The sequence below is a fragment of the Leucopleurus acutus genome, assembly GCF_964270905.1.
Source record: "Leucopleurus acutus genome assembly, chromosome: 13".
NCBI lineage: Eukaryota > Metazoa > Chordata > Mammalia > Artiodactyla > Delphinidae > Leucopleurus > Leucopleurus acutus.
This window is the reverse complement of record NC_139155.1, coordinates 38,879,219-38,901,486: the sequence shown is the minus strand read 5'-3', so window position 1 is coordinate 38,901,486 and position 22,268 is coordinate 38,879,219. Positions and strand designations below refer to the sequence as shown.

Here is a 22,268-nt window from a genome sequence, read left to right as displayed (position 1 = left end):
TTAGCTATTTATCAATGGAACAGAATAGAGTCCAGAAATAGACCCACACAGTCATATGTTTGACTGCGTTTTGACAAAGGTATGAAGCATTCTGTGGAAAAAGGAAAGTTTTAAATAAATAATGCTGGATATACTGTATATAGATATGAAAAAAATTAACCTTGAACCCAGCCTAACATCATACCCCAAATTTATTTGATCATGGGGTTGGAGCTTGATCCACAGAGGAGGGCAGCTTGGCACTGAATGTCAGAGCTTGTGCAGGGTGGGGAGTGCTTTCATCCTGGTGATTGTATTGGTGTAGGGTGTTGGAGCTTGAACAAAATGAGGATGGTATCCATGTGGAGGTCAGCCATGCATGGGGTCTTGAGAGCCTGAGATAGGAGGGCTTTCTCACAGCAGAGGTAGCCCGCTCAGAGCTTAGTGGGGAGAGTGCCTATACAGAGGTGTGTTTGCAGAAACACCCGGAGCGATGTGGTGGTGACTGACAACGGAGGGAGGGGAAGGGATCATGGCAGTGGTGATGGAATACGGTTTTCATACAAAATGAGTAAGTAATTGTATTAAGGAAAATGGTAGCCAAGTTTTTTCACTGTTACAGAATGGAGTTACATATACGGAAAGGTAGAAAACTAAAATGAACCCTGTTGGTTTGGAATTGAAGACATTAGTGTAAACTCATGATTTTCAATATATTTCTAGATATATAAGTAAACATATGTGTATATACATACATACATGCATATAGTCTCTTGCTCTATGAGAACTTAGGGACAGTGATAATCCATTCTGTTAGCTCTTTTTTTTTTTTTTTTTTTAACTAAAAGATACTAGATCTCCTTGAAGAAATGGCTGATTCCATGACTGAGCCAGAAACTGGATGATATAGCAATTGTTTAGACATGGCATGACTAGCACCCAAATTTGGCCACTGGAAAAAGGAAGGAAAGATTTAATACATGTTTCCCCATCCTAGATTTTATAGTCTTCTAAATCGAGGAATTTTTCCCCTTCATTTTTTGTTAAGTGACTCATGCCAAAATTTGAGTAATTTGTATTGATTTTTCTCTCTTGTACTTTCATTCTCTTAAAAGTCTACCTTTCCTTCCCTAACACCCCTTTCCTTCCTGCTGCCCCTAGGATTTCCTAAAGGTGCCTTACCAAACACCTATTTCATAGAAAATAAACTCTTTTCATCCTCAACCTTTTCACACACAAAAAATATTTTCATTCTTGGCCATAAGTTAGTGATTTTCAGCACTGACTGGACATTGGGATTACCTGTGGAGCTTTAAAAAAAAAGGACAAGAGAGGGTGAGAGAGGGAGGCACGTAATGCAGCTCACTCCAGATGGATTCATTCCATTTCTAAGAATGGGTAGGACAGCCCATCGCTCTTTTAAAAATTTTCCCACGTAATTTTAATGTATAGCAGGCTGTGAATCACTGCCTAAATTTGGCATCTTTTCTGAGAATGCTACTATCCAGGCCATTCTTTCTGTCACATTTGGCAAACAACAGAGACAGTAGTGCCAGCATTTCCTGTTCTCCTCATTCCAACATCTCAAACTTTTAACTAGTTTACTCTCTAGTGAACCTCCTTGTTTATGTGAATCTCAGGGTATCTGGCCTTACAGTCCATCCTTCCTTTTCTTTGTTTTCCATTGTGATCTCACTAGGAATTTGACATCCACTCAGTCACTTCCTCCCCCACATCTCCTAACCCCATTCTGTGAGATTCCAGTATTCACGTGGTTGATCTCTCCGTTGCCATAGCTAAAGAGATTTGTCTTCCGTGGTTCACTCATTTTCTTTAGCCGTATTGTCCCTGGCCACATCCGGAGCTTGCTTTCCCCTGCTGTGGTTCCATCTCAGAAATCGCTGACTGGTACCCCCTTTATATAGCTCACCTCTTTCACTTGGGTCTGTTCATGTTCTCATTTCTCATATAGACTATACCAAGTGTTTTGTTTGTTTTTCTTGTTTTGTTTTATCTTAAAGAGACATCTAAATCCCTCATTTCTCCCCTTTTTTTCCCAGTCTTTCAGGCCCCTCTTTGTCTCACTTTCTTCCCCATGTACATTCTGGACCAAATGGTTGACCTAAACTATTCCCTTATTAGCATACAAGTTTCCCTTGACCTCTAGTCTGCCACACCCTATACAAAAAATCCTAACCCTGGATCAAGCTCTCAGGCTGCTTTCTCTGCTTTTACATCTGTGCATCTGAGCCCAGATACAAATTTATGATTTCTAATTCTGTTATAGCCCTAAACGTTGCAGGACAGTCTTGTTTTTGTTCTTGGTCATTTTTATCTTGAATTCCCTAAATACCTTCTCTAAATCATCACTTTTCTCAATACCCATTTCTTTCACCTACAGGAATGAATTTACCTCCTCCTTCACCAATGAAATTGAAAGTAAAGCACATGCTTTCTCAAGTCAGTCAGCCAACAAGCAAAAAACTGCAGGGTTATTGATCCAATTGCTCTCTTGAAATATCTTTCCAGATGTTTCATAGGCACCTCAAGCTACATTTAATCCCCCCACCACCACCTTCTCTATATTGCTTATCCACCCAAATTCTGCCACTCATTCTCACTCACTCCTGTCCCTCACTTTTCACATTCAAACACATATCAAATTCTGCCAATTTTAAATCCTAAGTGTATTTTAAAAGTTGTCTCCTTCCCATTCCTACCACTGCTTCTCTATTTAGACCCTCATCATCTCTCATCACAGCTATTTCAACAGCCTTCCCACTCATCCAATCCATTCTCTAAATTGTGCCAGGGCAGTTCTTCATAAATTCAAGTTGTATCATGTCATTTTTCTCCTTACCCTTCAATGACTTTGCTTTGCCAACAAAATAAAGTTCAAGCCCCTTGACATGGAAAACCAAACCTTTTATGTTCTGACCCAGCCCATCTGTCTTGCTTCACGTCACACTTCTCCCCACCCAATACTCCAAACTCAATGCTATAACAGTTAACAATATACCAAATGATTTAACTTGCTCAAAATATATGCTGAAGTTTTACTAATTAGTATAGTTGCTAATACTATTCTCTTCTGCCTTCCATCCTACTATCCTTCCTTATCCCCTGCTTATCCACCAAGACTTAGTTTGAAAGCTTCAGGAATTTCCCTTCAGTTATTCAAATACAGTTAGATGCCCTGCCTTTGTGCTCCCTTAAACACCACACGTATTCCTGAGTCATAACTTGTATCATATCATATTTAAAAAAATCTGTTTCCATGTCTGTCTCCGCCATTAAAATCACTTGGAGAGCAGGAACCAGGTCTTGCTGGTTTGTATACCTAGCACCTAGCACATAACAAGTCCTCAGTAAATATTTCTTTTCCCTATTTGCCCACCCAAACCCCTTCATACATATGAGTATGTCCTCAATAAATATCTAAGGAATATATAAATGAATAATTGATTTGGCAATTTATTGAACAAGAATAAGGAAAGCAGAATTTGAGACAGCTGAAGTTTTTCATCTGAGTAGCAGGGAGGATGGTGATACATTAAATGAGAATGGAAATGATAAAGGAACAGGTTTCAAGATAAAGATTATTCATTGCTTTAGCGTGAGTTGGTTTTGGGAGGTAGGACAAGGCATCTCTTCACAGCTTTTCAACAGATGCTTGAAGAGGTCAGCAGTTTTGGAGAACATTGTGGGCTAGATGAATCTATTTAGAAATCATAATTGAAGATACAGTGGTGTGACAGGGATCACTAAGAAAGTGCTAAGGGAGGAAGAGAAGAAGGACAAGGGCAGAATCATCAGGAATGTTTGCATTTAGGGGAAGGGAAGTACAAGAGCTCCCAATAAAAGAATATGAGCAGCAGACTCCTAAAACTAGAAAACCAATCAAGATATATGTCATGAACTCCAAGGGAAATAAGTTTTAAGGAAGGAGTCAGCTGCTGTGAAGTAGTCTTATAACAAGCAAGATGGTTGAAAGAGAATACGCCACTAGATTTGTTCTTTAAAAAACAGTTTTAGTAGGCATATCTGTTAAAATTATTGTTTTCTAGAAGTTTGGCAAAGAAGGGAAGGAGAGAAGATGGTAACATAAAGGAGATGGTGAAATTTTTTGTTTTATAATTACAAAAGTGCATGCCTATTGGAAGAAATTTAAACATTCAGAAGTATATAAATTAAATTATAAAAATCGTTCCCTCAGTAACTCTGTTCTACTTTTCTGATTTGTTATTTATCCATCCAGAACTTAAAAAATATTTTTTGTATATTTTTGTTTTTACAAAAATGAGATCATATTATATATTCTATTATTGCAAATGCCCTTTTTTTACTTAATAGTATGTCATGAAGTTTATTCACAATAGTATAGAGAACTACCTCATTCTTTTTTTCTCTGTTTTCATTTATTTTATTTATTTATTTTATAAATGATGATGGTAGGATTTTATTTATTTATTTATTTTTAATGTATTTATTTATTTATTTTGGCTGCATTGGGTCTTCGTTGCTCCGCACTGGCTTTCTCTAGTTGTGGCAAGTGGGGGATCCTCTTCGTTGCAGTGCATGGGCTTTTCATTGCGGTTGCTTCTCTTGTTGCGGAGCACAGGCTCTAGGCACCCGGGCTTCAGTAGTTGTGGCACGCGGGCTCAGTAGTTGTGGCTCATGGGCTCTAGAGTGCAGGCTCAGTAGTTGTGGAGCATGGGCTTAGTTGCTCCATGGCATGTGGGATCTTACCTGACCAGGGTTCAAACCCATGTCCCCTGCATTGGCAGGTGGATTCTTAACCACTGCACCACCAGGGAAGTCCCTATTTATTTTTTTAAATTAAGGTATAGTTTATTTACAATACTGTATTAGTTTCAGGTGTATGAGACAGTGATTCAGAAGTTTTATAGATTATGTTCCATTTATAGTTATTATAAAAGAGACTATATTCCCTGTGTTGTACAATATATACTTGTAGCTTACTTATTTTATACATAGTAATTTGTACCTCTTAATCCCGTACCCCTATCCTGCCCCTCTCCTCTTCCCTCTCCTCACTGGTAACCACTAGTTGTTCTCTCTATCTGTGAATCTGTTTCTATTTTGTTATAGGCATTCATTTGTTTTAATTTTTAGGTTCCACATATAAGTGATAGCATATAGCATTTGTCTTTCCCTGTCTGACTTATTTCACTGAGCATAATACCCTCCAGGTACATCCATGTTGTTGTAAATGGCAAAATTTCATTCTTTTTTTATGACTGAGTAGTGTTCCATTGTATATGTATACCACGTCTTCTTTATCCATTCATCTGTTGATGGACACTTAGGTTGCTTCTATAGCTTGGCTACTGTAAATAATGCTGCTATGACCAATGGGGTGCATGCATCTTTTCAAATTAGTGTTTTTGTTTTCTTCAGATGTATACCCAAGAGTGAAATTGCTAGATCATATGTTGGTTCTATTTTTAGCTTTTTGAGGGGTCTCTATATTGTTTTTCATAGAGGCTGCACCAATTTACATTCCCACCAGAAGTATACAAGGGTTCCCTTTTCTTCACATTCTTGCCGACATTTGTTGTTTGTTGTCTTTTTGGTGATAGCCATTCTGACAGGTATGAGGTGATAGCTCATCGTAGTTTTGACTTGCATTCCTCTGATGATTAGCGATGTCTTTTCATGTGCCTGTTGACCATCTGTATATCTTCTTTGGAAAAATGTCTATTCAGATCTTCTGCCCATTTTTTAAATTGGGTTGTTTGGGTTTTTTGATGTTAAGTTGTATGAGCTGTTTATATATTTTGATTGTTAACACCTTATCAGTCATGTTATTTGCAAATATTTCCTCCCATTCAGTGGGTTGTCTTTTCATTTTTTCAGTGGTTTCCTTTGCTGTGCAAAAGCTTTTAAGTTTAATTAGGTCCCATTCATTTATTCTTGCTTTTATTTCCTTTGCCTTTAGAAACAGATCCAAAACAAATATTGCTATGATTTATGTCAAAAGAGTGTGCCTATGTTTTCTTCTAGTGTGCCTATGTTTTCTTCTAGTGTGCCTATGTTTTCTTCTAGTGTGCCTATGTTTTCTTCTAGGAGTTTTATGGCTTCCAGTCTTACATTTAGGTCTTCAATCCATTTTGGATTTATTTTTGTATGTAGTGTGAGAAAATTTTCTAATTCCACTGTTGTTTAATGTAATTCTATAGGGTAACTTCTTAAAAGTGAAATTGTAGGAGGTTAGGTGCACTTTTATTTTGTAGTGACAAATCACTCACAGAAGGGTTATCCCAATTTGCAGTTTCCCTAGTACTATACTAAAATCCTCCTGTCCCAACACTCTCACTGACACTGAGTATTATTATACTTTTCCACTTAAGGGTTAGTTTTGGGATTTAGATTTAGGTTTTGATTTTTAACGGAAAGTCTGGTCTTATTTGTAATCCTAGGAGAGAATTCATTTGAGAGGAGGAGTTTGTTAGTTATAAGAAACGGAGATGATTGGCAGGCCATAGTCACAGAGGGAAGGGGCCAAAATGGTATCAAGAGTATGAGTAAAAGGTGTGATTTCCTTCTGAGATGTTAATAGAAGAATAGTAGATGGGTAAAGTTGGAAATAAATGCAAATGAAAGAAGAAATTTTTTTATATAGTCATCTTTATTTCAGGGAAATTAGAACCCAGGTTCCCAGGATGGGATTTGGAATAAAGGTACAGACAAGCTTCTGTGTAAAATGGAAGGAACTATTCAGTATTGGGAGTGATCAACATTGGCTAGTATTGGGAGCTTGGCTGACCTGAGAATGTATGATTTTGGGAAACCCAGTAGTCTTGGTCACATTAACTTTTCTGTAAGAACAAGTAGAGATGTCGTTGTTGGATTTGCCAGGGTTTGGGACTTCTGGGTTGAGGTAAACTTATCTTTCATTAACAGTAATACAGTTTTATTCTCTGTATTTTCCTGTCCCATGAGTAGAAGTTACATTAGCTAAGATATGCATCCGCTGGTAGGTCCACAAGGGAAAGTGATCCTTGGGTTCTGGTAAAAAAATTTTAAGTGTATAAATTTAATACACTGCTTTATTCCCCTGTAAAGCCATACTGCTAATAGTTTGTTTCTTTTCACCACTCTGAACATAAAACCATTTAATGTATTGGTTTTTATTAATAAATTATGATGTGAGCAAACATTACTAAAAATTCTGATCCACACAAAAGGAGCCCAGTGACTTTGATGGGTTTGTGATTTCAATCCTGGTCAAGGGCCACCTAGCATTCATAATGGATCCAGTAATATTCCATCAACCTATTCTTGTCTAGAGATTGCCTCTGCTGCTGGGGAGTTTAAATATCCTCGTTTTTAGAATGTTACTTTTTGAATAAATTATTTTTCTTCATTTTAATTTTCACCTTGTTTATGGTCATGGGGAAGACAAAACTGAAGTATCATGAGTCTATGGTGAACTTAAATTAGAAGGAAGGGGCTGGTAGAATAGTAAGGGATACACATCATCATAACATTTCTCTCTAAAAAATAAAATGTTATAAGAGGAATTGTGCTAATGGTGGGAACATAGTTCATTGGAGAGAAAAACATATGCACATGTGTTTATTTTCATTAAAATTTCTTTTACTCCATATTTGCCTTGTTGACTTTATAATGAAATTATGTGAGGACAGAGACCAATTCTCCCACAAGCACTATAGTACTATTCCTCACATACCCTGAGTACATAATAAATACTATAACAATTGAAAATGAGAAACACAAATACATTTTGAAGCAAATTGGTGATATTTTCATCCCTTATTCATTTTTAGTACTCGGAAACATTTTAGTTATGCAAGTCTTGTTTTAGCATACTTTTTATTTTTACAGATACTCTGGTTCTTAGTCATACTCTATGGCTTTATTAGCAGTTTTAGGGTCTGAGTCTCATTTCCCCAACCCCAAATATAAACTTTTTGAGGATAAAAAACATTTCTTCTCCAAAATTGTTTTGGCAGAACACAAAATAGACCTTCAGTAAATTATTTAAATTATACATCAATAAAAGATAAGAAAAAGAAAGTTTCTATTGCCATGAATTGCGTTTCAATTCATACTGAATGTATATGCCTTTGTGTGATCTCTACCCCCTGCTGTGCTGTCTACAGCTCATAAATGTTTATTCTTTTCAGTTTATTGAAGTCAAAATGTGATGGCTGGATGCTTGGAACATCATCATCCAGCAAAAAGTACCAAGACTTCACTAATAACGGAGAGAATAGAAGGGAGAAGAAGACAGTTGGATTTCAGTCATATATGGAAGATGATGCCCTGTGGACAGGTCAAAAGAAAGATGCATATCAACCCCAAAGAGGTAAGCTCAGCATCTGTAGTAGCAAAACAGGAAGCTCTTGGGGGCAGTTGGTTGCCGATGACTGCTAGCCATGAGCTCCAGATGATTTCCTATAACCCTGAACAAGAGTTAAATGTGTTACAGACTGACATGGGCTTGCAAGGCCAAAGGTAGCACGTCACCTAGATCAGTGAATTGCATCAACATTTCTCTTAGAACACTCACATGAGAAACTGTCTAATGTGTCCCTCTTTTTGCAAACAGCAAACTGCAAGAATTATTAAGCAGTAAATGTGGTCATAGACATAAAATAATGCTTAAAGCAAATAAAGAGGACAAGAAACTGAACATAAATCTTTGCTGGGAAAGTAAACTCTAATAACTACAGTTAATCCTCGATTAACTGGAAATACAAGGAGGGTGGAGGAGAGGTCATTGCGTCTAAAACAGAATCTCATACGTCTTAAGCCTATATTGCCTAGCAGTCTTTGAAGTGCCAATAATCCTTCCTATTTTATATATCATAGATATTTTAAAAGAAATCAATTATAAATAACTATGTGAAAGGTTGAGTAAGGCAGTCAAATTTAATTGCATTTCTCAGTTGTTTCTGGAGTGACTTTTGGCTTAAATCTCTCCTGGAATCATTAAAGGAGGGACTCTGGGACAGAATGGAACAAGTCTGAGCTTCATCAGTCAGAAATGATGTACAGAAAACAAAGGGCACAAAAGGTCTCAGAGCCCCCTTCTGCTCACGCCTCTTTCCCAGACATCTTTTGTTCCTGCTCACAACCATTTACCCTGATTTCCTCCTTGTTTACCTCTTATTTTACTGGGCTAGCTAGCACTGCCCACTGCTAGTGGTAATCAACCAACTTTTCATAATCTCTCTAACCACGTTCACATTTATTTATTTGAGAATTGAGCAGTGCTTTATGAGATCTTACAGGTATACCACTCTCTGCCTTTCCTCATGAGCTGCCAACTTTGTCATGTTTTTTGGTTTTAATTATGATTAATCTAGAAATCGCTTAGTCCTCTCCCAGATAACTGAGAGATGATAATTAGTCCAAGCTTCAGAAGGGAGACTATCCACAATTTGAAACAAAAGCAAAGGTACATTTTTGTTTGACATAGGGCAAAAGTTCTGCAGACCTCTGTTGTTTTAGGACAACTTAGAACAACTTCTGTCTTTTTAAACTTTGCTAACAGAAACAAAAATGAAATTGAGGAGACTTAGTATCTGAGATGGAATCTTCTCTACTTTCTCTATTAATAGGCCTTCAGAGATGGGAAACTCTTACTTTTGGCTCCCTCTATTCTTAGTCATTGCACTTTGGAGAGTGGAGAACCAGTCAGAATTGGTGCGGTAGTTACACTGCAAGGCTCAACATAGTCTTCTATTAACTTGACAATAAATTTGTATTGTGTGTCAACAGTAAAATAAAATAGCAAAATGAGAAAAATACAGTGTGATAGCAAAGGGACAAATAACTTGTGTTATTGGTTGAGACCGCAGCAACATTAGAAAACTGCAATTGAAAAGGCACTTTGAGAAAGGTATCATCAGGCCAGCCCTGGCCATAGTGGAGGTTAATCTCTCCCAGGCCCAGCTACAGAAGCCGGAAGTCTAGAAAGCGCTTTTGTCCAAAAAAAAAAAATCAATTTCTAATTTGAAACAAAATCATTTTTGACTAACAGGGGTTCAGAACCCATTACTTTTTGCTGTGTAGTCTGCTGACATTTCAGCACTTTCTGTTGTGCACAATGAATCCTAGTAGTCATTTTATAATGTTACTATACCAATCAATTTAACCAACAGAAAGCTGTTATAATTCTGCAGTTTTCAAGAACAGTTTTCACTCATGGTTTTATTTTTTTTCATTAGTTTTTTTTTTTCCTTCTCTTTTTTTGGGGGGTGGGGAGGGTTGTAGCATTATAGTGAGAAAAATGGAAAATTTTTCATCTTTTTAAAAGGGTTTTGTTTCAAGGTATTCACAGCAACTATTAACTTTTTCTTCTACTAATAAGAAATGCTATCTTGTATTTTTCTCTTCTTTTATTCTAATATGGAGCCATTAGCAAAATTATGGTATACCTGATCATTGGGGAGCTAAAACTGCCCCTTTGAGCCATTCTGCCCATTGCAGAGCTGGTGGTATACACAGATCAGAGTACAGGGCAAAGTTATTGCATTGGCATTTTTTGTGGGAGACCAACTTTCCAAGGTGTGCTGTAGCAGGATTGGACCCCCTGTTTAGCATGAGTCAATGACCTGACACCAATTACCTAAGTTACACTGCTTGGTTTAGCATCTCCTTAATTGCTTTCCTCTCTTTAGTATGTCTAAGTTTTAAAATATATTATTATTCTGTTTTATATCCTTTGTTACTTTTGTTGTCCTTTAATCATTAAGTACTACATAGGACATTTACTGAAGGACCATTAATCTTTATTATCAGTCTCTTTCTCCTTTACCTCTCCTATCCTCCTCACCATTCTGTCGACTTTATTAATACTAAACATGTAAAAAAAAAAAAAACAGACCTGATTCTTGTCTCAAGAAATAACCTTGTGATTGCAAAAATATCAGTACAGTACAGTATTGTCAGAATTATGCTTAAAATATAAATTGTTTTCCAGTCATAGATGCTTGGAATGTTCTGTCTTAGTTGCTTTTATTGAGCTCTGTGGAACAAGGAGACATTACTTAGGAAAATCCAAACTTGAATCAAGAACTTTTAAGCCAAAGGCATAAATCTAAAAATACCCAATCTTCATTCTTCTTTTTTCCTCCCTACACAGCAGTATTTTTATTCTCTCCTAGCTTGCCTAGAACCTCCCCTTCCTGAACAATCACTGACTCTCTTTTATAAGAGCCCTCAAAGCTGGGAGAATATTTTTTCCTGTTATGCTGATGGGCTGGCAGAGGTTGTGAGGCCACTGAGCACGCATGTTCCAGAATTAATTAGGAAAATGCTAACCCAATACTAAAAGCCCAATACTACATTTAGAGCTACCTCCTGTTTATTTCTCTGACATCGATCTCTGACTCCCCTTAACACTTTGAGAGGGTATGAGAGAGGCTGAACCTAGAGTAAGTTGGATTTACCTGATGGTATTGACCATGCCCTTCATTTTGTCTTTCGGGGTTTTATAGGTTATATAATATACAGCAGCTGTCACAGGTTGAGACTCCCTGAGAGACTCCCAAACACATTTTTCTTTTACTGGAAATGAAGGAATGATCTGAAGTGAGAAATAATCTCTGAAGCTCCTAGTTGTTCCTCTATGTGAGCCTGTGCTTGCAGTGATGTGAGCGTTATTTGTAGCCCATGTTGGATTAATATTGCAGTCCTGATTAAAGAAATAAGCAAGTAGGAGTATCTAAAGTACAGAAACCATTTCCATCTTGCCTCTAAGGAACATTTATTTATGTTTCTTTTATTATTAGCGTTATCATTATATGTTTAATCATTAGAAAGGATACCACAATATATTACTTCTGGTTCCCAGTAGTCTGAGCTAAAAGATTTGTTAAAAATTGATACCTTTATCATTAAAACACAGCAGACAAGCATAGTACAGAGCTATGAATAAACCTAAACATGTAGATTAAATCGTCCTGCCCAGCCCACTCAAAAAAAACTTCAAACGCAAGAGACTAACATTCAGAGTTGAAGTTGCTATATATCGAATAGTAACTTGAACCAGAGGCTCTACATTTCCTATCCTCTGCAATACAAGTATCTCAAAATACTATATAATTTACCTGCTTATTATGTATGTTTTATGTCTTCTCCCATGAGAATATAAGCACTCCTTATGTTCACTTTTGTTTCCCCATTTCCTTGAATGTTGCTTAACATGTGGTAGGTGCTCGTAATGTATTTGTTTAATGAATTAATATATTACAGTTGACCCTTGAACAACTCAGGGTTGAACTGCCGAGTCCACTGACATGCGGAGTTTTTTCAGTAGTAAATACTGCAGTTCTAAACAGTCCATGATTGATTGAATCCACGGATGTGGAGGAACCGCCTATACGGAGGGCCTACTCTAAGTTACACTCGCATTAACCCTCACGTTGTTGAAGGGTTGACTGTATAAATATTAATTTTTCTTTTTGTGTCCTTGCCCCATTTTCCCACAACAAGGATCTAATCAATTAGACCTTTTGACCTCAGTCCCTGCAATGATTTAGTGGCTTAAGAAGTGTATGTGCTGGTCCCTTCAAAGTCCTAATGCTGTTTGATTGGTAATGTCAAAGAAAGTCAGTAGAGTGGGGTCTTAAAAACAGCACTGCTTGAGAGGCAAGAAAACTGTGGGGTTTTTTTCATTTTCTTTTATTCTAATTGAGGTTTAATTTATATACAATAAAATTGCACAGGACTTAATAGTACAGTTTAATAAGCCTTGACAATTGGATATACCTACATAATTAAGAAATAGTACATTTCCATTATTCATGAAAACTTCCTCACGTTCCTTTCCAGTCATTCCCCGTGAGGCCTCTCTCCTTGGTTTGCAGATGGCTGCCTTCTCAGTGTGTCCTCACATGCCCTTTTTGCTGTGAATGTGCATTCTTGGTGTGTCTCCCTTTTCTTATAAGGACAAAGAGTCATGTTGGATTAGGGGCCACCCATATGACTTAATTTGACCTTAATTACCTCTTTAAAGGCCCTGTCTCCAAATACAGTCCCATTCTGAGCTGTACTGGGGGTTAGGACTTCTGCATATGAATTGCTGGGGGGGTGGAGGGTGACACCACAATTCAGTCCATAACAGTTACTCTCTTTCCCATCTTTTTATGCCTTTTATTTCTTCTTCTTATTTCACTGTACTCTCTAGGACTTCTGTTACAATGTAGAATAAAATGGTAAAAGTGGACTTCATGCCTTGTTCCCACTGTCATAGGGAAGGCAGACAGTCTTTCACCATTAAGTATGATTTTAGCTGTAGGCTTTTTGTAAATGCCTTTTATCAGGTTAAGAAAGTTCCCTCCTCATTTGCTGAGAGCCTTTGTCATAATGAGTGTTAAATTTCATCAAATCTTTTCTTTCTGCACCTATTGAGATGATCATGTGTTTTCTTCCTTATTCTGTTAATTTGATGAATTACACTGATTGGGAGATATTGGTGTGTAATATCCTTTTTTTTGTAATGACCTTGTCAGGTTTGGTATCAGAGTTATACTAGTGTCATAAATGAGTCAGGAGCATGTCAGCAAAAATGGCAGAGTAGGGACTTCCAGGGGCTTGTCCCTTGCCAGAGACACTGAAAAACCTGGCACATACTGTCAGAACCAACATTATCAGAGCTCTGAAAGATGGTGAATGATTTATGGAAACCAATGAAATTCTTAACCGGAAAAAAAGGCCACTGAAACATGATAGGAGAACTTAATAAAGTTTGAATTTATCCTTGCCCTGCCCCCTTCCACAGCATGGCAGCAGTCTTGTAGATGGCAGCCAAGTTCCAGGTGTGAGTACCTGGTCCCAGAGGAAGCAGACCTTATTCTCAAGGAGTTGTGTTTGTCTGTTTCAACCTGTCTGTGGATTTCCCAAAAGACTGATACAAGGAGACTGCCTTTGTTTTTCCTACCTCTGGACTTTTTCAGGACAGAGAAGCAGTTACATGTAGGACATTCTTTGAAAACACTGAAAGCCAAACGAGCACTGCTGCCTGGGGTAAAAAATAACAGTTGAGACAAACAGTAGACAACCAAAAGGCAACAAACCTAGATGAAATGGAAACATTCCTAAAAATACACAAACTACCAAAACTGACTCAAGAAAAGTAGAACATCTGAAGAGACCTATAACAAGTAAAGAGATTAAATCAGTAATCAAAAAGCTCCCAACAAGGCAAGCCCAGAACCAGATGGCTTCACTGGTGAATTCTACCAAATATTAAAGAAGAATTAACACAAATTGTTTTCAAACTCTTCCCAAAAAATAGAAGAGGAAGGAACACTTACTCAATCATTAAAATGAGGCCAGCATTAGTCTGATACCAGAGCCAAAGACATCACAAGAAAACTACAGACCAAAATCCCTTGTGAATATAGATGAAAATATCCTCAACAAAATGATAACAAACTGAATGCAGCAACATATTAAAAGGATTATATATCATGACCAAATAGGATTTAGCCCAGGAATTCAAAGCTACTTCAACATATGAAAATCAATCAATACAATATACCATATTAATAAAAAGAAAAAATATGATCATCTTAACACAGAAAAAACATTTGACAAAATTCAACACTCCATGATAGAAACAATAATAAAATAGGAGTAGCAGGGACTTCTTCAACAAGATGAAGGGCATCTATGAAAAACCCACAGCTAATGTCATTTTCAATTGTGAAAGACTGCAAGTTTTTCCTCTAAGATCAGGAACAAGCTAAGTATTCCCACTTTTGCCAATTCTATTCAACATTTTACTGGAAGTTCTAGACAGAAGAATTAGGCAAGAAAAAGAAATAAAACATATTCAAGTTGGAAAGGAAGAAGTTAAACTGCATTAGCAGATGACATGATTTTATATATAGAAAATCCTAGAGAATGCAAAAGAAAACCAAAAACTACTACAGCTAATTGCACAAAAACTTTTAGAGCTAATAAATGAATTTAGCAAAGTTTCAGCAAAGAATTTAACACAAAAATCCATTGTATTTCTATACACTAGTAATGAACTAATGAAAAAGAACAGGGAAACAATTCCATTTATAACAGCATCAAAACAATAAAATACCTAGCAATAAATTTAACTGAGTGCAAGACTTGTACACTGAACAGTACAAAACATTGCTGCAACAAATTAAAGAAGACGTAAATGGAAAGACATCCCACGGTCATGGATTTGAAGACTTACTATTCTTAAGATGGCAGTACTCTGCAAGTTGGCCTACATATTCAGTGCAATTCGTATCAAAATCCCAACAACACTTTTTTGCAGAAATGGAAAAGCTGATCCTAAAACTCATAAAGAATTGCAAGGGTTCCCAATAGCTAACACATTCTTGAAAAAGAAGAACAGGGCTTCCCTGGTGGCGCAGTGGTTGGGAGCCCACCTGCCGATGCAGGGGACACGGGTTCGTGCCCCGGTCCAGGAAGATCCCACATGCCGCAGAGCAGCTGGGCCCGCGAGCCATGGCCGCTGAGCCTGCGCATCTGGAGCCTGTGCTCTGCAACGGGAGAGGCCACAACAGTGAGAGGCCCATGTATCGCAAAAACAAAAAGAAGAACAAAGTTGGAGGATTCAAACTTCGTCACTTCAAAACTTACTACAAAGGTACAGTAATCAAAACAGTGTGGTACTGATATAAGGAGATAGCTAGAGATAGATAGATAGGTAGGTAGGTAGGTAGATAGATAGATAGATAGATAGTTGATACAATTGATTTTTGACAGGAGTGCTGTGACAATTCAATAGGGAAGGAATAGTCTTTTCAACAGTGATGCGGGGACAACTGGCTATCCACATGTGAAAAAAATGAAGCTGGATCCTTCATTTGTATACCTCATACCATATATAAAAATTAACTCAAAGTGAATCAAAGACCTAAGTATAAGAGCTAAAACTATAAAGCTCTTCAGAGAACACATAGGTACAGATCTTCGGGACCTTGGATTAGGCAGTGGTTTCTTAGATTTGACACCAAAAACACAAACAACCAAAAGAAAAAATAGATTAATTTGATTTCATGAAAATTAAAAATTTTTGTGCCAAAGAACACTATCAAGAGAATGAAAAGATAGTCCACAGAGTGGGTTAAAAATTTGAAAATCATGTATCTTACATGGGTCTGGCATCCAGAATATATAAAGAACTATTACAACTCAAAAACAAAAAGACAACCCATTTAAAAACTGGGCAAAGTACATTAAAAGACATTTCTATGAAGAAGATGTACAAATGGCCAACAAGCATGAAATGATGTTCAACATCCCTAATCGTTAGGGAAATCCAATCAAATAAGCTACCCACTTTAACACCCACTACGATTGTTATAATTTTTAAAATGTAAAATAAGTTAGAGAGAACCCTCATACATTGCTGCTAGAACTTTAAAATTATGGAGCCATTGTGGAAAACACTTTGGTGATTCCTCAATACATTAAACAGTATTACCATATAACTCATCAATTCCACTCATAAGTTTATACCCAAAGTAATTGACAAAATGCTTTCAAGCAAATCTTGTACAGAAATGATCATAACAACTCTATTCATAATATCCAAAAGGTGGGAACAACGCAAATGTCCATGAACAGATGAATGTATAAACAAAATGCAATATATACATACAGTGGAATATAATTTAACCACAAGAAGGAATAAACTTCTGATATATGCTACAATGTGGATGAACCTTGAAAACATTTTGCTAAGTGAAAGTAGCCAGATACAAAAGGCCATGTTGATGGAATCATGTTGTATGATTTTACTTATATGAAATATCCAGAATAGACAAAAGAAATTAGTGGTTCACAGGGGCTCAGGAGGAGGGGAAAAAGGAGAATGACTGCTTAATTGGTACAGGGTTTCCATTTAGAGTGATGAAAAAGTTATGGAACTAGAGCGTGGCAATGGTTTTACAACATTCATTATAATGCACCTATTGCCAGTGAATTGTACACATTAAAATGGTAAATGTGTATTTCACCAGTTTTCTTTTTCAATGAGTCAGGAAGTCTTTTTTTCCTCCTTTGTTTTCTAAAAGAGCTTGTGTAAGAAACTGTTGGCCCTGCCATACCAGGTCAACAAAGAGTAGGAAGGGTCTGGAAGAGTACATGTGAAAGGCTTCAAGGTTTTTATAGGACAGGCTTGAAATGGCCCATGCAGTGCCCACTAGTTTTCCACCTGACCATACATAATTACAGGGAAGACTGAGGAATATAATCTAGCTGTGTAGCCCGGAAGAAGGGAAGAGTGTGTTTTGGTGGATAACTAGCAGCCTCTGTCACAGCAGCATTATTCACATTAGCCCCAAACCAGAAATATTCCAAATGTCCATCAATCACAGAGTGGATAAAAAGTCATAAATGCATACAGTGGAATACTGTATAGCAAAGAACACAAACTGCAGCTACGTAAATCATCAACACAGGTCAATTTCACAGACATAATACTGAGCAAAAAAAGTCTCAAAAAGAATATATACAGTATATTTCTATTTGTATAAAGTTCAAAAGTGTCAAAACTAAATCACATTTTGGGATGCACACGTAAGTGGTAAAACTATAGAGAATAGAAAGGGAGTACTTATGAGAATAGTGGCTGGCTCTTGGATGTGAGAAGAGATTGTGATCGGGAATGGGTATTGGTGATGCTTCCAGGTTGTAGGCTGCCAGTATTTTATTTCTTGATCTAGAAAGGGCTCACCCTGGTATTTTCTTTATCATTTATTCTTTAAACTAAACTGAATGCTATAATATAGCTCAGCTATTTTAAAAATGCAAAATGAAACAAAGGGTCAAGAAACAGAGTTTTCTTCAATGTTAACTCTAAGAAGTTCTCTTATCATGAGATGTCGATTGATGGATGAGCAGACATACCACCAGCTCTATATAAATGGGACATGATCCATTATGTTCAATTCCATCTGTGTATGCAAAAATATATGTGTGTTTATTTACATAAATATATTCACATATATTTACATATATATAAACATATGCATTTATACATGAGATTTATCTGCTTAGTGGATGATAGTCTTACCAGCACTTTTATTTTTAAAATGTGTACATTGTGTTTGTGTGGGTGTGGTTGTGTGTGTGTGTGTGTGTGTATAAATATAGAGAGATATGTCATTCTATGAATATGCATTAACTATGTAATTGTTGGTATACTTAATATTAAATTAAATTTTATAGAAGGAACAAATATAATTAAAAGCTGATATATAGCTTTCTGGAAACTTAAAAAGGAATAGAGCTTATAGAATTAAGAAAAAGGAATAAACTTGCCCTATGCCTTAGAGCAGGCATTCTTAACTTTTTGGGGTCCCTTTCAGAATATAATGAAAACTATGGTCTCTTTACCCAGAAAAATGAATGAGCATGTATACATACATTATTGTGCCTGCAATTATGAGGGATTCCTCATAATTCTACGTACTCCTGAAGTACATAGAAGTTCCTGCATGCTCTGTTAAAATTTCTTTTTAAAATTTTCCCCATCAAATATCAATTGTCTCAACCAAGTTTTTGACAGAAGTATCAAAACAGAAAAAAAAAAAAAAAGACTGATGTTCAGGTTTTCCATGATAGTGACTAAAAAGATATTTCTCTTCTTATCACTACAGGCATTTCTTCTCCCCTCTCACCTCAGCCACAAATCCCTTCCAGTTACCTATTACCTATTTTAATTTCCCCTTCTATCACCCAAGATTCCACCCAGCAGTTGTAGTCGTAGTGAACTGCTTTGCCTGCCTCCATTCTCTCTGTTCCACTCTATTCTAAGTTCTGCCACAAGAATAATCTCCCCAAAGATCAGTTTGGGTTTTTTTAATTTATTCATTTCTTTGTTTTTTAATTTAATTTTTATTTATTTATTTTTTAGGCCACACCATGTGGCACGCAGGATCTTAGTTCCCTGACCAGGGATCGAACCCATGCCCCCTGCATTGGGAGCACAGAGTCTTAACCACTGGACCGCCAGGGAAGTCCCAGTTTGGTTTTTTTAATTGTTGTTGCTGCTTTGTTTTATTTTAGAGCTCAACTAACACAATGTTTAAGAGTTTGCAATTCAGAGGCAAATAGACCTTGACTGCATTCAAAGCCCAGCCTTTGTTCCGACCAGCCCCTATGTGATATTGGACACGCTGCTTGACCTTTTCACAGTTTCCACTTCCTTATCTGTAAATTGAGGACAATAATATAATTTATGGACTGCTATAAAGATTAATGAGATAATGCAGGTAAAGTGATTAGCAAGCTAAAAGGACATAGTGATGCTCAATAAATATTTCCTGAATACATTATTTAGCCTTAAGGTTTTCTAATTTAATGCTTTTGCTAATTCCATGCTCCTTATTCCTTTCTTTCAAAAGTTCACCTCCTGCATCAGATCTTCCCTAATCCTACAGCTAGATGTGATCTCTCCCACTTCGTAATTCCTCAGACTTTTCCTATTATTTTTTACAGCAGTATAGCATAATGGTAAAAACCCTGGGATCAGATTGGCTGGATATGAATGCTGGTCACTTACTAGCTTTGTGATCTTGGGCAGGTCACTTAAGTCCCCTACAGCTTATTTTCCTTATCTGTAAATTATATATTAAGAAATAGTATCTATTTCTGGAAATGGCAAAACTATAAAGATAGAGCTGGAGGGTAATGGGAGCAGACCAAACAGGGAGAAGAGATTGACTACAAATGGGCATGAGGGAACTTTTTGAAGTGATGAAATATTCTAAAACTGGATTACAAAAATGAATAAGTAAATTCATGACAAAAATATTAAAAACTGGGTTGTGGCCATGCTTTCATAGCTGTATAAATTTACTACTATTTATCAAACTGTACACTTAAGAGGCGTAAATTTTATGGTATTCAAATTATACTTCAATAAAGCTACTTTTTTTAAGAGAATACATTGTATATGGAAAAGGCTGAGAATAGTACCAGGCACATACTAAGCATACTATATCTGTTAGCTGTTATTATTACCTTGTACTGCCTTGAGTTATTTATGATTCTTTACCAGATTGTTCACAGTATCTCATTTCTTACTCTCACATCTTCCTTCCCCTCTCCATAAACTAAGCCTGAGATTAATCCTAGCACCAGCCCCTGTGAATCATTAGATACTTGGTAAACATTTACTGACTGAATGCATTGTATGAACTAATGGAGTTTGTGTCCAGTATGAGAAAGTACTGGTTTAGGTTGAAGGTCCCACAGGTTTGTATATAAGTCTGAATTGTACATTTGGATGACTGGTCTTTTATATCTCTACATGATAGAGAACAGTCAATATTGAGTATGACTTTTGAATACCAAGGATCTTGGTGATTGTTTTGATGCTAATCTCTTCCGATATAAGACTCTTGCCTTCTCCAGGCCTGATTTTCTCTGGTCACACTTAAACTGTGCCACTCCCAGAGTTAGCACATGGTATTCTTGGTCTGGTATTCCAGAGCCAAAGCTGATTTCAGGTCATTTGAATATTCACCCTTTTCTCAAAGAAATAGTGACTCTTCCCAAATAACTTCTTTCAGTAGCCTGGGCAACAGTTTCCTAGGAACCAGAAGAAAATTGTGAATGAGATTTTTATAGTCTTCCAAGAAAAAGAAAGGAATGTTTTGTGTTATGTGGAAAATAATATTAAGAAGCAGTGGGGAGAAGGAGAAGATGGCAGAGTAGGAGAACATGGAGTTCACCTCTTCCCACAGGGGCATCAAGAATACATCTACAAATGGAACAGTTCTTGCAGAGCACCTGCTGAACACTAGCAGAAGACCTTGGACACCTAAAAGGATAAGAAAAGATCCCCGCATAACCGGGGGGACGGAAAAGAGAAAAGGAAAAAAAGAAAAGAGGAAGCAGGACGGGACCTGCACCCTGTGGGGGCTTTGGGAGGAGCTGAAGGAGAGGAGAGGTCCCTGCACCCAGGGAACCCCCATTGCCAGTGGGGAGATCAGCTGAGACAGAAGGGGAGTGTCAGGGGCCTGAAGGAGAGCACAGCAGCCAGTCTGTGGCAGGCAGGACAGAGTGAGACCTACACAGATGGTCCATGACACAGCCCTGCATGCCCCAGCCTGAGTTGTGTGTCTGCTGGTGTGGACGGGGGCTAGATGCTGGAATGTGGGGTTTGGAGAGCAGAGCTGGGGAGAGAAGTGCTGTGGGCTGTGTGGAGACAGCCTGAAGGGATGGGAATGAGGAACTCCACAACTGGGAATGCTCCTGGAGGAAGCCCAGACCACCTTGGAAGTGAAGCGCCATTGTTAAGTGACATGTGAAGGGCAGGGCCACCATGACAGCCTCTCTCCCCGCCCTCTGGCTCCCGCCCCCAGAGGCAGTAGGAGGAGTTCCTGCTGGAGCAGGTTCGCACGTCCCCATCAGTCGCCACCTCTGCCCCCTCCCACCAAAGCATGCCAGTGCACTCCCATCACCGCCTCCACCCACTCTCGACTGGGCAGGGAGCAGATGCCTATGGATGGCCCACATGCAGAGGTGGGGCTGAAACCAAAGCTGAGCCCCAGGGGCTATGCGACTAAGGAAGAAGAGCTGAAATCTCTCCTTTTACCTGCACAAACCACAGATTAAAACCCTGCAGCTGGCTTGGTAAACTCAGTGCCTGCAGAACATCTGAACAGACAACAAGTGCTCCTGCAACTGAGGTGGGTCTGGCTTTAGCAGGTGTGAACTTTGTGGGCACGTACATGCAGGGGTTGGTCCAGGTCAGAGTTAGAGCTGCCTCCATAGCGCCCACAGTGGGTCCAGATCCAGGATTACCGCAATCTTGGGACGTGACTTCAGTGTGTCTATGTTGGTGGCCTGGTAAAAACAACGCCTGAGAGACTCCAGGGCCAACTGCCAGCATACCCACAGTTAAGATGGGGCTGAGAATAGTGCCAATAACAGAGTAACTTGTGAGCTCACACAACAGGTGGAAGGTGATACAACATAGCATGCTCACAGGTGAACAGCTCCAGAGGAGGAATACTCAGTGGCTTCTCTCCCAGTGGGACTGCTCCAATCCCACCTACCTCACATCACAGATCAGAAACACAGCTAAGAAACAGATCTGGGGTCTCTACTCCAACTAGGGAGCAGACCCCACCCCGACAACCACAGAGCAAAGGGGAGGCCCCATACAATACCCAGGGCAGGCTCTAGTCACCACAACACCAGTCAAACCCCTATCAAGGGGATAACGTCCAGCATACACTGAGGAAAGAGGGAGCAGACATCCATACTAAAAGTAGCCCTTG

The 22,268-nt window shown here is 38.1% G+C and overlaps 1 protein-coding gene across 4 annotated transcripts in view; it reads left to right on the top strand.

Moving 5' to 3' along the window:
• Positions 1-22,268, top strand: part of KIAA1328 — a gene marked incomplete at both ends in the record, with an annotated part of 383,031 nt that overhangs the window by 301,031 nt on the left and 59,732 nt on the right. For all 4 annotated transcript variants that reach the window (XM_082852721.1, XM_082852723.1, XM_082852722.1 and 1 more), the window contains one exon: positions 8,154-8,335. In XM_082852721.1, coding sequence (XP_082708847.1) covers positions 8,154-8,335 — 182 coding nt within the window. The remainder of the gene's footprint in view (positions 1-8,153; positions 8,336-22,268) is intronic.